General features: G+C 39.3%; 1 protein-coding gene across 2 annotated transcripts in view; it reads left to right on the top strand.

Annotated features, from left to right (window-relative positions):
- The window catches only part of LOC125230824 (protein bicaudal C homolog 1), a 52,801-nt gene that overhangs the window by 12,138 nt on the left and 25,598 nt on the right, over positions 1-15,065 (top strand). Inside the window, exons 11-17 of one of the 2 annotated variants that reach the window (XM_048136054.1) lie at positions 247-415; positions 2,370-2,448; positions 3,207-3,355; positions 8,648-8,785; positions 9,343-9,428; positions 9,890-9,992; positions 12,536-12,631. In XM_048136054.1, the coding sequence (XP_047992011.1) occupies positions 247-415; positions 2,370-2,448; positions 3,207-3,355; positions 8,648-8,785; positions 9,343-9,428; positions 9,890-9,992; positions 12,536-12,631 (820 nt within the window). Of the gene's footprint in view, positions 1-246; positions 416-2,369; positions 2,449-3,206; positions 3,356-8,644; positions 8,786-9,342; positions 9,429-9,889; positions 9,993-12,535; positions 12,632-15,065 lie in introns of both variants that reach the window. The other variant, XM_048136053.1, reaches the window with a different exon arrangement.

The raw sequence follows: 15,065 nt of genomic DNA, 5'->3' as shown, positions 1-15,065 counted from the left end.
CGCTCAGCTAGATGGCGCTAATATATTTTTGACATTTTAAAACATATCAAGCTAAGAATATGGGCCAAATTGTCAAAAATGAGGTTCAAAAGTTTTAAGCCTGTGTCGAGAGATGGCAGTCTATGCATTGTGATTACACATTTTACTTTGACAGTAACTCTCTATAATACTCGATCCTCTTTGATATTAGATACATTCTCTCCCACTTTTTCTATAATCTAGTTATATCTTCTAATCTGTTAACAGGGAAGCCTCCCCCTAGTAGTGATCTTCGATGTTCCCGAAGAAGCGTGCCGCTTGGACCCGGAATCTGCCGTCAAACTGATGCACAAATACAACGTTTACATCAACATCCGTCGCAAACCGAAGCAGGGCATCGCTTCTGTCGTCATTAAGGGCATTGAGAGATGTGCAGGTAATACTTATTGCCATCCCATTCACCATATACTCCCGAGCGTGGCCGTCTAGTCAACTCTAGGGTTGGTGCTCGACGCAATCTTGACGCCACTACGCAACCAATTTCCATGGCACTACAGCATCATCCCGCTGGGTGGACAGCGTTGAAGCCTGTGTCAATCCCTGGCAGAAGGCCTGCCAGGGATTGACACAGGACTGCAGAAAACCGTCACCAATGGAGAGGTTTGGTGCGCAAAACCACGACCTCATGTGGTCGCGACCCTCAGCCATGAGGAACCGAGGAAGAAGAGAGTATCGTTAAAATTCGACGCTACCGTCAAACTGAGGGCATCGCTTCTGTCGTCATCAAGGGCATTGAGAGATGTGCAGGTAAGACTTGGAGCCTTTACACTTTGCACGCTAGGAGAGGATCACGAGCTTCTGGCACTCATTGTCATCGGTGTAGGTACTCTGGCATTAGACCAGGGCCACTGGAAGGAGTCATGGTAGAATCCCCGGCATCCCATGGCTCCTTCATAACAGGTAGAGGGCGACGTAGGAGTGGTTTTTAGTGGGTATACCTCCTCTCCCTGGAGAGGTGGTAAGTGGGAGGGAGTCCCACATATCCCCCCAATGGCTTCCCAGGCAGGGGGGTATGCGTAATGCATTTTACCACTCCGGAAAAAAAAGGACCATCTCATCTTTGACGACCGGTCTGGCGCAGTCGGTAGTGACCCTGCCTGCTACGCCGCGGTCCCGGGTTCGAATCCCGGTAAGGGCATTTATTTGTGTGATGAGCACTGATATTTGTTCCTGAGTCATGGATGTTTTCTATGTATATAAGTATTTATATATTATATATATCGTTGCCTGAGTACCCACAACACAAGCCTTCTTGAGCTTACCGTGGGCCTCAGTCAATCTGTGTAAGAATGTCCTATAATATTTATTTTATTTATTTTTATCTCATACCCCATATATATACTAATATAGTGTCTCCCGAGCGTGGCCGTCTATTCAACTCTAGCGTTGGTGCTCGACCCAATCTTGACGCAACTACGAAACCATTTTCCATGGCACTGATGAGACGGCACTTACAAGACTAGCATGCTATCCCTTGATCTTATTAAAGAGAGCATTAACAAATGAGTGTCGCAAAAATCTGACGCTACCGTCAAACTGATGCACAAACACAACGTGTACATTAACATCCGTCGCAAACCGAAGCAGGGCATTGCTTCTGTCGTCATCAATGGCATTGAAAAATGTGCAGGTAATACTCCTACCCCCTTATTCATAAACGATCACTAAAGTTATCAAGCCGATAAAGTTCGTTTGTCCCTTTCCGACGTATTGGTGTGATAGTAAGGGACAAACGAATTTTATCGGCTTGGTAACTTTAGTGAACGTTTATGAATAAGGGGGCTAGTCTATTAAGTATTCTAGAAGAGACTAGAGGCATTTCTGAAGATAGGAAACGTGGCGCAAGATTGTGAAGAATATCATGGCCGTTTGCACCGTGGTTGTACTAATATGTATTCTGTGCCTTTGGGACAAATCGGGGGCATTTTTAATATCTGTGAACCAGGTTTGAACATAAAAACAGAAGCTTGCGACGCTGCCGTAAAACTGATGCACAAATACAACGTGTAGGTGTATAGTCAACCAATTGGAACCTTAGGCCTCTGTAGAACTATGTCATAGTGGCGTTATAAATCAGATTGTAAGAAATCTCTTACTGCTTATCATTTTGACATGGTTGTAGAGTGGCCTAGGGTTCCAATTGGTTGACTGTACATAGTGTACATTAACAACTGAAGGAGGGCATTGCTTCTGTGGTCATAAAGGGCGTTGAAAGATGTGCTGATAATTTCATCATTGAAGAATAAGTATATTTAAAAAAAATACTTTGGCGTTCACCGCTCTATACTTATTATGATACGCTCTTTTGACAATATTTTCATTACTAACAGGTGACCTGTACGAAGCACGCAGAGAACTCCTCGGCGGTAAGGAGCCCGTCATCACGGCAGAGATCCCGGAATCTTACAGGTATTTTTTTCATAGCAGACACCTATCAAGTACCTTTCTGGAACTTTATTCCGTGATTTTAAAGTTCACGATTATTTGGACCTAATAGGCATTTTCAGAAATTGGTACCCAAAATTAGTGACAGTTGTTAACAAGACCAACTCGAACTCGACCAGTTTTGTGACGATTAATAAGTAGAGAATAAAATTTGTATAAAAACCTAGTTATTTCATTTTCTAAATGTAGATTATTGCTTATAGTGTATTATGTAATTAACACAAAATTATTTTTATTGAAATTTCATTCTTAATTGTCGTACATATTGATTTAAACTAACACGATCTTCACCCATATTATTAAATTAAAACGGGACTTAATCGCGTAAAACTTATGTTTATATTTAACCCGACGTTTCGGACATGACATTACGTCACACCCATGACCACAGACGTAATGTCATGTTATGCTTAATTGTCGTCACAAAACTGACATTGAGTTAATTTTTGTTAACAACTGTCACTAAACCTACCGTCTATGCATCTATGTTATGCCTACCATCTCCAATTCTCCTTCAATTGCTAATTGCTCAAAGGTTAACTGGAAGAGATCTCTTAAAGGGATAAGTTCGCCTTGTAGGTACTAGTGATAAGCTCTTTTTTTGTGTGTTGTATTATTTTCTGGTACAATAAAGTGTTTTACTACTACTACTACTACTACTACTACTACTAATTTTGGGGCCCAATTTCTAAAAATGGCCCTAATACGATTTATTATTACAGCATTCCGGCCCTCTCATCCATGCCGTTCGTATACACGTCATTCTCGCCGTCTCACCCGACCGTCACCAACTCTCCGTGTTCCCCGTACAACATGCAGCTGTCCGAGATGTCCAATTACGCTAGCCCCATGTTTCAAACACCTACTCCAGGTAAGAGACAGAGAGAGAGTTTGTCTCGTTCTGACTAACCGTCACCAACTCTCCGTGTTCCCCGTACAACATGCAACTGTCCGAGATGTCCAATTACGCTAGCTCCATGTTCCAGACACCTACTCCAGGTAAGAGAGACAGAGAGAGAGTTTGTCTCGTTCTCATCAACCACCAACTCGTCCTGGCCACACAACATGCAGCTGTCCGAGATGTCCAATTACGCGAGCCCCATGTTCCAGACACCTACCCCAGGTAAGAGAGACAGAGAGATAGTTTGTCTCGTTCTCACTAACCGTCACCAACTCTCCGTGTTCCCCGTACAACATGCAGCTGTCCGAGATGTCCAATTACGCGAGCCCCATGTTCCAGACACCTACCCCTGGTAAGAGAGACAGCGAGAGAGTTTGTCTCGTTCTGACCAACCACCAACTCGTCCTCGCCACACAACATGCAACTGTCCGAGATGTCCAATTACGCTAGCCCCATGTTCCAGACACCTACTCCAGGTTAAGAGAGACAGAGAGAGAGTTTTTCTCGTTCTCACCAACCACCAACTCGTCCTCGCCACACAACATGCAGCTGTCCGAGATGTCCAATTACGCGAGCCCCATGTTCCAGACACCTACCCCAGGTAAGAGAGACAGAGAGAGAGTTTGTCTCGTTCTCACCAACCACCAACTCGTCCTCGCCACACAACATGCAGCTGTCCGAGATGTCCAATTACGCGAGCCCCATGTTCCAGACACCTACCCCAAGTAAGAGAGACAGAGAGAGTTTGTCTCGTTCTCACCAACCGCCAACTCGTCCGCCCCGTACAACATGCAGTTGTCCGAGATGTCCAATTATGCGAGCACCATGTTCCAGACACCTACCCCAGGTAAGAGAGACAGAGAGAGTTTGTCTCGTTCTCACCAACCGCCAACTCGTCCTCGCCACACAACATACAGTTGTCCGAGATGTCCAATTACGCGAGCCCCATGTTCCAGACACCTACTCCAGTTAAGAAAGAGACAGAGATAGTTTGTCTCGTTCTCACTAACCGTCATCAACTCTCCGTGCTCCCCGTACAACCTGCAGAGGTCCGAGATGTCGAATTACGATAGTCCCATCCCATGCTCCATACTCCCACCCCAGGTAAGTTAAGAATTTATAAATCACAGGGACCTACAAACCACTGCCCGCAGGCATGATGAAGCTTTAGAATAGATCAGAGATTGAAACAAGAACAGTTGATATTTGATTATGTTAATTTTAAATTAGCTAGTTTTTTTGCCAGAAAATCTGCTGCTCATGGTGGCTCCCTTATTATTGTTAAAAATTGTATGAAGTGTAAAGAGCGCAAAGATGTTGTAAAATATTCCATAGAAAGAACTATAGAAATTTCATGTGTTGAATTAGACAGATATATTATTGTATGTGTTTATAGACCACCATCAGCTGACTTCAGCATATTTGAATCTACAATGGAAAATGTTCTGAATTTAGTATGCAAGGGCCAAAAACATGTTATTGTATGTGGAGATTTTAATGTTAACTTGCTCGAGTCATCTAGTAATACTGTTAAAATGTTCTGTTTGTTTAAATCATTTAATTTATTTAATTTATTTCTTGAACCTACCCGGGTAGGTGTGACTAGTGCAACATGCCTAGATAATATTTTTTGTAACTGTGAATGTATAGATAAGAAATTATTTAACTGTTTTCATTCCGATCACAGCGGCCAAAGGGCAGCTTTCTTAAACGTTATTCATGATACTCCACAAACAATAACATATAGACCCATTACTGGATCTCGCTTGGAATCATTCAAAAATGAAATTCTACATAGTTTGTCTATAATACCATTTTCGCATTATGACTGTAATCATTTGTATCAAGATGTTTTCAATGTAATTCTTAATCAATTTAATAACAATTTCAAAGTGAAATCTATTAGTGGGTCAAAAGTTAAAACAAAGTTTAGTGAATGGGCTACTGTAGGTATTCACAAAAGTAGAAAAAGACTTTATGAACTTTATGGTGAGAGAGAGCTGAACAAGAATTCAGAATTCCTGGACTATGTAAGAAACTACTCAAGAATCTTCAAGAAAGTGTGTTTAACTGCCAAGAAAAACTTTATTAGTTCTAAATTGAAAGTGTCGGACAACAAAGTGAAAACAACTTGGAGTATTATAAATAAAGAAGCTGGTAAATGTAAATCACGCGATTGTCAAGTCAACATTGTATCAGATAATCAACAAATAGTGTCGAACAGCGATGTTGCCTCGGCATTCGAAGATTATTTCTCAAATATAGCCGTTAACACCACAAAATGTTTACATTCTTCTGCGGCTCAAGCCCATTCATTACTTTGTGCTAATGTTAAGAAATGTAATAATTCATTTGAATTTAGTCAAGTAGACTCTGTAAATATTGTTAAAACATTCAAGTCACTCAATTTAAAGAAAACGGAAGACTTATGGGGAACATCAGTTAAAGTAATTAGTCATGTCATAGATATAATAGCACCTTACTTGGCCGTAATATATAATATTTCAATTTCACAAGGCACCTTTCCAGATCTTATGAAATGTAGCAAAGTCATACCGCTTTTTAAATCGGGTGATTCGAGTGATATAACCAATTTCCGTCCCATATCAATACTTCCTGTACTAAGTAAAGTCTTTGAGAAGCTAATGTTAAATGATCTACTGGGACACTTCAACAGACATAGATTACTTACAAGCAAACAGTTCGGTTTCACAAGGGGCCGTTCCACGACCGATGCTGCTTCGGTACTCATTAAACATATATATAATTTTTGGGAAAATTCTTGTGATGCAATTGGCATATTTTGTGATCTTTCAAAAGCCTTTGATTGTGTGGATCATGGAACGCTCATTTTGAAATTAGAACACTATGGTTTGTCTATAAATGCCCTAAACTTTATGTCTTCTTACCTTAGCAATAGAACACAAACAGTAGTTGTTAACAAAACTCGCTCTAGCGGGACTGTAGTCCAATTAGGAGTGCCACAAGGCTCAATTTTAGGTCCATTCCTGTTTTTGGTTTATATAAATGATTTGCCATGTATAGTGAAAAACTTTTGTGAAATAGTACTTTTTGCTGATGATACATCACTGCTTTTTAATGTTGACCGAAAATCTACGGATTACAATGTAATTAATAGCACGTTAGCTGATGTACTGCAGTGGTTTACTGTCAACAACTTACTTCTTAATTCTAAGAAAACCAAATGTATTCGATTTTCTCTGCCGAATGTTAAACCAATCGATACAAAAATACTTTTGAATGATGAATGCTTAGAGATGGTAGATACAACACTGTTTCTTGGTTTAACATTGGACAAAAATCTACAATGGAGTCCTCATATAAAGAAACTAGCAAGCAAATTAAGTTCAGCCGCATACGCCGTTAGGAGAATCAGGCAACTGACTAATGTTGAGACAGCTCGCCTAGTGTATCATAGTTATTTTCACAGTGTAATGTCATACGGTATTCTGGTTTGGGGCAAAGCAGCTGACATACAGACTATCTTTGTATTACAAAAGAGAGCCATTCGTTCTATTTACAACTTAGGAACACGTGAATCAGTAAGAGAACTCTTCAAAGAAATTAATATCTTAACTGTAGCTTCCCAATACATTTATGATAGTATAATTTATGTTGTTAAGAATTTAGACTGTTTCACTAAGAATTCTGATATCCATAATTATAACACTAGAAACAAAAATAAGCTTGCCATAAAGAAGTTTCGTGTCCGTAAAGTACAGAAGTCATTTGTTGGGCAATGCATTCATTTTTATAATAAGTTACCTGACACTGCTTTGAGATTACCCCTCCCAGCTCTTAAGAACTACTTAAAAAAATCATTGATGTTAAAGGCTTATTACAGAGTCGAGGACTATTTGACAGACAAACATGCATGGCCCGAACCAGAAACTACAAAAAACGAATAGCAATTAAAATAATTGTATTATGTATAGAGGACACAGTTCAGATAAGAAAGCACATCAAATATTTTATATTTTATGTTGTGTAGGTAAATTACATATTTAATGATATTGAGATTCATATTATCTTTTTCTTCTATGACAATTTGATATGTTTTCTCTGAAGAAGAACGACGTATTATTAAGCAATAATATAATTTATTGAAATTGATTTCCATAGAGTACCTAGTCTGTTCATATTCTTTGATGAATACTTTTGCATGTTAAATTGTATGTTGTTATTTAATGCATGTTAATTATAAGATGTAATGTTTTGAAAAGAAGTTGCCCGCCGAGTTTCTTGCCGGTCCCATAGTGGATACCCCCCTCCCAACTGAGGGGGGACTGAAATCTTCTCGAGGCTGAGGCGTAGGGTTAGAGCCGGCGTAGCTTTATTTGACGTTCATATGCGCATTGTAATATGCCTACTTGAAAAATAAATATTTCATTTTCATTTTCATTTCATCAGGGAAAACAAGCGGGGTTTCAGGCCATCTACACCAACTCTTATCTCTTATCAGAACGTCACACCTGACAGCTTCAAGATGACCAGTGTGCGTAGCCGAGTGGCACTAACGCTCACGAAACGAAACGCTCGTAGATACCTATCTCTATTGCTCTTGGGTATTGGCGCGACAGAGTCGGACTACCTTTCGCGGCGTTTCGTTTTCGTTTCGCGTCGCAGAAATGGCATTTGGCTACGGCACCAGGGGTCAGGGGCAAAAAATGTCTAATATGACAAGTTGAAAAGAGACTTGTAACTTGTAAGCTGAAAGCTTTGAGAAATGGGTTACCGCTCCATCAGCTTGTCGGTTCATGAAGTTGACTTATTAGTAAGTTAGGCTGTATCCTGAGATTCCTAAGGGAGAGCGCATTAAAATTGTTCAATATAACAATATTCAATTACAACTACTTAGTGCGGTTTTGTAGCGTAGAATTCCTTCAGACATTTTATGTTTTAGTACTAGTATTTACCGAATTATCTCCAGCACGGGAAGCATGATGATCGCGCGATAGATGATAAAATAGCAGGCCGTCTCTATCGCACTATTTGTAAGTGCGATAGGGACGGCCTGATATTTTATCGTCTATCGCGCGACCATGCTTCCCGTGCAGGAGGGCGATTTTTGAATCTCGCATACGGGATTTTGTCACTAAAATACCGGTTGAAAACGGTGACTTGCCTATTATTTTCAGTGACAATTTTCTGAATTCGAACGCGCGGGACTCAAAAATCGGCCCGCTGATTTACAATTTCCTTCCCTCTTGTGTAATCTTAAATTTTAAATCTTCCTAGCAGGCTACCCCAGCCCATTATCGCCAGTAGCCATCACACCGCCAGTGTACCCGAATACTTGGCTGATCCCGTCTCCACAACCCCGAGCTGGTCAGTTCCACTACCCGAGCATGGTCAACATGTACAAGAACTCTTGGAACCGTGAGTACAAACTCTCATTCTTGTCTCTTTAATCTTCACTGTCACTCCAGTGACGCTGGGAGGCCCCAGAATTTATGATCAAATTTGCGTAAAAATATGGGATACATGCAATGCAATCAATTCAATGTATACATCAGCTCCTTGGAACATTCCGTACCTTGTACCTTCGGGACCGCCAACAATTCAGATCTCGAAGTTTTAATTCAGTTGTGACATAAATTAAATATAACAAGATCATACCATCCCATACTATAAATGCGACCGCCTAAGACCGCGCTTACACTCCACCACACATAGATGGCGCCACAAAAAAAATGTCTTGTAGCTTTCGATTATACTTGTAGATGGCGTTAAGTGTCACTTTTGACATGGCAACAAGGCATTTTCTGTGGCGCCATCTATGTGTGGTGGAGTGTAAGCGCCTTCGTAGGCGATCGCATTTTAATGTATGGGATGGTATGATCTTGTTATATTTAATTTATGGTTGTGATCAGAGTTCCTTTAGTTAGGTGATATCTATACTGTCCCTGAAGCTTAATTTACAATTTTGTTCTCAGCTATGTCAAACGGTCCAGACATGGGCAGCATGCAGCCACCAATGATGTTGCAGCCCACATATCAACAAATGCCCGAGGGTCGCCATGTAAGTTTTAAGTTCTTTAGGTATACAAAGTTGATATTCAATGTTGTTGCATGGCACAGCTCAAATCAGAAGACATCTTGGTAATCAAATTCAATTCAATTGTAAATTACATTTGGCCGTCGTGTTTTAGGTTACCAATTCAATATAGACTGCTAAATAATTGAGCTTAGTATGTCCATATTTGAATCGGGATTAATCATGACATTAAATGGCAAAACCGGTTGTTTATATTTATTTTGGTTAAATATAAACAACCATAAATATAAACCCAATATTCCTAATTTTCTCAATGATAAAACTTTGGCATAATGTGGAGTTCGTATCGATTTCTGCATATACTTTGATATTAAATACCTAGTTTAAACCGTCGGCCATATTTTAGTTATAAGGGTTTTTTTATACACTAACTGCGAAATAATATATATACCGATAAGTAGTTTAACCGACTGATTGATCCACAGACCACGCTGAGCCAGCTCCTGAACTCGAGCTCGCAGGCGAGCAGCGGGTACCAGAGCAACTTCACAGGCAGTTCTGTCTCGCTGGACACTCAAAACATTTCAGGTGACATCAACTGGATAACTTGCAGACTTAGTGAAGAATAGTATATTGTACAACAAAGGAGGTAAGGGGGATTTTGTCAACGAGTGTTAATAATTCGCGACAGCCGCAGGGTGGAGAGAGTTATATATATATAGACCCGAGTTTACAAAATCCTTACCTCTGAGGTACACACAATATTTTTCATCACATTTGAGAGGAAAACACAGAGGAAAAAAAGTCATAAGGCAAAACCGTCAATGAATACCGCATATTTTTTTCCCCTCACTAGCTCGGAAACACGTGTTTTGTCATTCAATACCAGCGGGTAAAAACGCAGTTTATCCACTAGTGGGTAAAGTAATTTGACCTGGAATAAAGTCAAATTTACTGCTTTAAAATTGATAAAAGTAGGTAAATCTAGTAATAAAGATGATTTACCACCTGTGGAACTACTGGAAGCAGGGATAAACGCATTTTTTGCGTTGTAGTTTCCTCGCTGTAGTGAGGGGAAAAGTTTTGTGTTACACTCGGGTGCAAATGTATTTTACTTCTCGTGTGTTAAAAAAACTCGCAAGTTCAGGATTCTATTATCGAACCACTCGCTTCGCTCGTGGTTCAACTATAGAATCCTTTCACTTGCTCGTTTTTCAATTCCACACTCGGCGTTAAAATACAACTTTGCCCCCTTGTATAACAAATAACTATTATAGCTTAATAGTCAAATTTTAGTTGTGCAAGAACATCCTTGGCTGATTGAAACATCCTTTGCCTAAAGTATTGTACGGATTGTATTATTTTTTAAAACTAAATCCATTACTCCTTTGGGAATAAAATAATACATTATTCTTCAGTACACGTAGACGCAGTTAGACCTTTAAACAGCAAATGTGATAAAATAGTACATTACGACTACAAAGGTAAAAAAGGAGTTCATGGTGCGACTCTGTCCGTCTGTCACATTACTAAATATCTCGAGAACTACTTATGCTATCGATTTGAAATTTGGAATAGTTATGAACATTGTTAACCGCTATAAATTGAAAGTATTATTTTATTTTATTTATCAATATTAATTATAGAAAATGGCCAAACTAAAACTGTAAATTTCAAGTTACTAGGTCAAGTCGGGTATCGTTAGAAAGAGTTCAAATTGTGCAAATCAAAACTATTTCTTATAATTTTTTAAAAAGAATTGTGTTAAAAAAAAATACCGTTCTCCCCCGCCCCCTTATCACCGAAGTTTACCAACTAAAAATTGTGAAAATTTTACGAACATTGGTTTTATGCTAAATATTACAGGAAAAATAAAATCGAGTATGTATCTTGGAAACTTTTTTAAATTGACAAAAAACATTTTTTATTTCAACTTTCAATCTTACCACCCTTGCAAATTATGCATCCATCATATCGTATTTCAAAATTATAAGAGATTCTATCTAAAAATTATCTTTCAAAGTGAAAACTGTCGAAATCGGTTAACATTATAACGAATTATCCCTGAAAAACCATCATACTATACAGGTCGCTCAAATTCGTTAGAGAATTCACCGAGAGATGGAGCTATACTATTACACAATAATGCTCATTAGTACCTATACTTCTAGTCAAGTCATTAGAGTTATATAAGATGAGATTTTTTTAACTATTGAAACTATTAAAAGTTTGTACGAATACGGTACCCTCGGTTTGCGAGTCCGAGTCGCACTTGACCGGTTTTTTATTATGTAAACAGATATTAGTCAGTCAACTTAAATTCACTGATAAATACTTAAATTCGACAAGGTGCTTCCTTACATGAAAAGTGTCCGGGTTTTCCCCGGACACTTCTTGACACCCCGCCCGGACGGCCCCCGGACGGCCTCCAAACTAGGACAAATCCGGGGAAACCCGGACGGATGGCAGCCCTACCTATAATGAACAACTTCTCGAACTAGTGCGTTAAAAAACGACCATCTGTACTGAAAAAAAACTATCGTTCTCGCGCCCTTAGGCCTGCTTATAATATAAGTAGCCCCGAAGCCGAATGGCATTTCTGCGACACCAAACGAAAACGAAACGCCGCAGAAATGTAGTCTGACTCTGTCGCGCCAATACGCAAGGGCGATAGAGATAGATAGCTACGAAAGAGATATACATGAATTCGGCTACACACATGCACTGTGTATAATATTTATACAGGATGATTCATGAGTCGTGAGCAGGAGTGAACAGGGTACTGGGGCGCTGAGCAACTTTCATAATGGGGCAACACTAAATTGTGATTATTTTTCTTAACTATGACTTAATTGATATTTAAGTACTTAATTGATAGCTAATTATCAATTTCGTTCTAATTATGACTTAATTGATGATTAACTATCAATTAAGTCATAGTTAAGAAAAAAAAATCACAATTTAGTGTTGCCGCATTATGAAAGTTGCTCAGTGTGACCCTCCCCAGTACCCTGTTCACTCCTGCTCACGACTCATGAATCATCCTGTATAGGGAGTTCCGCAGCAATGCGGTTCCTCTGTTCCTGTATATACAAACATGTTTTTAATAAAGCCGTTATTTTTGGCGACAGGCGGTGATGGCAGCAACATAGCGTCTCCTTCCATGTCTCCCATCAGCAAGGGACACAGCCCTGCGCCTTCATCGGATACGGATCGCTCTCAACAAGGTACATTATAGCATATATTATATTTCATATAGGTTGTCTGTAAAACTACCTTTGATCTTTTCCCCTAGATAAATTACGAGTGCGTATAAAAATAAAGTAGAACACTTTTGAAATAAAACTATGGAAACGGATTATATCGCGTATATCATCATCCTCCTTGTGTTATCCCGGCATTTGGCACGGCTCATGGGAGCCTGGGGTCCTCTTGGACAACTAATCCCAATATTTGGCGTAGACGCTATAGTTTTACGAATGCGACTGCCATCTGACCTTCCAACCCGGAGGGTAACTAGGTCTAGGCTTTGTTGGAATTAGTCCTGTCTACACTCACCCTTACCTGCTAATGGACGATCGAGGGGTCAGGCGCGCGGGAGGAGCACATATGACCTTTTACATCTAATTACCTCACATTCATTACCGATCTGTCGACGCTCCGATCAAGCGCATCTTACTTACTATTTTTACATACCGAATTCTGTACCTATATCTGCATTTGTGGAAACTGATTAAACAACTATACTGTACAAACTGTCTATCCATCATTGAAGAGCACCGAATTATCCCACAATTGATGGTGACCCCGACGTGATGTGGATGATGCAACTGGAAGGCGAAGATATCCCGGAATGAGTGAATACCTACTGGATCCGAAGGAAGTACGCCCGTTCCTATTATTGTTCATCTTTCCTATAAAAATAATTGTTTTCGATTTGTGTTAATTTAAAGTGCGATAATTCTAGTGCAAATTAGTGCGGTTTGTGAGTTAAGTCTAAGTAGGTACCACCGTTTGCAAATTTATAAAATTAACTTCATAATTACCTATTCCTTATCGATAAATAGCATTTAAATAGCTTCTTTATACTTCTAAAGTAAATATTACATACGTGTTGGTACCGTAAATTAATTAAATCTTCCATAAATTTCAACTTAAAAGTCGTGTGTTAACACAGTGTAACACCGTGTCCAACTTCCATCTTTAAAGTTACTAGTTTTCCTTAAATACATTAATCCCGCTATAAAAACAAGTACTTATAGGTAGTTAAACATAATTGCCGACTATTTCAGGAGAAAATCGGGATATAGGCTGGTGAGAACTAGTGATTTTGGCAGCGGCGGTTTCCATCAGCGGAGCCGAGTCACACCGTGTCGAGTTGCATTGCCCGGCCGGTACCTATTGTGCACAGCTGTTGTCGGCGATAAGCTGACCTACTCATCGTTTTACGAGGTTGGATTCAATTTAATTATTTATAACTAACATCTTCGTTATTTTCGCCTACAAAATGACCGAATTAAAGGATCTTTTAAAGCAAAGGGCCACAGTTAGAGGCCGCGTAACATTATTTGAAAAATATTTAACGCCATTAATGAGTCTCGATAGTGTAACTGAGCGTAATAAATTAATAAACAACGAATTAAGTTTAAGATTGTCTAAATTCCAAGAGCTGAGTTACACTTTCGATGAAATTCAGACTAAAATTGAGGCTTTAGATAGTGATACGTCAAAACAGATGGAAGAAAGGGAGCAAACAGAAAACCAGTTCTTCCAGCTGATTGGCACGGCTCAAGAATATTTAGATGCGTTTACCAATAGCAAAATTAAACAAAGTGACGAGGTTTCATGTCGTGGCAGTTCCACATCAGTTACGAATCACGTTAAACTGCCACCCCTGAAAATTCCTCCCTTCAGTGGTGATACAAATAAATGGCTTCAGTTTCGAGACATGTACATATCTCTCATTCATAATAATGACAATTTAGATAACATAAGCAAATTTCATTATTTAAAATCATACTTGGAGGGTTCCGCTCTGGCGGTTATTAATTCGGTCAGCGTTTCTAGTGATAATTATCAAATTGCTTGGTCGTTGCTCTGCGACAGGTACAACAATAAGCGCCTATTAATTAACGAACATATTAAATGTCTATTTTCAATTGAGGCGCTATCTAAAGAGTCCGACCGGGGCCTACGCAACTTAGTTGATGCAATTTCAAAAAATTTAAGTGCTTTGAAGTTATTAGGCGAACCGACTGACAGTTGGGGCACGCTTATTATTTATATAGGCTCATCGAAGTTAGACTCGGTAACCGCGAGAAATTGGGAGGAACATCGAAGCAAATTAGAGACTAATAATTTAGACGATTTTTTCGACTTTCTTCGTAAAAGGGCAACTGTATTAGAAACAGTCTACGCCGCCAAAACCTCAAATACTCAAACTCATAATAATAAGGTTGAAAATCGTCAAACCTTAAATAGGTCTAAATCCTTCATTTCTTCTTCGCTCGATTCACACCCCCGTGGTTGTTGTTTAGCTTGTAAACAAGATCATAAATTATATGAGTGTAACAAATTTAAATCAATGTCTGTGGAAGAACGTATTGCAAAGGTTTATCAATGGAAATTATGTAGCAATTGTTTACGTAGTGACCACCAGAC

This window comes from Leguminivora glycinivorella, chromosome 11 (assembly GCF_023078275.1).
Source record: "Leguminivora glycinivorella isolate SPB_JAAS2020 chromosome 11, LegGlyc_1.1, whole genome shotgun sequence".
In the NCBI taxonomy this organism is placed as follows: domain Eukaryota; kingdom Metazoa; phylum Arthropoda; class Insecta; order Lepidoptera; family Tortricidae; genus Leguminivora; species Leguminivora glycinivorella.
Note: the sequence above shows the minus strand (reverse complement) of the source record. Positions and strands in the feature narration are given on the sequence as shown.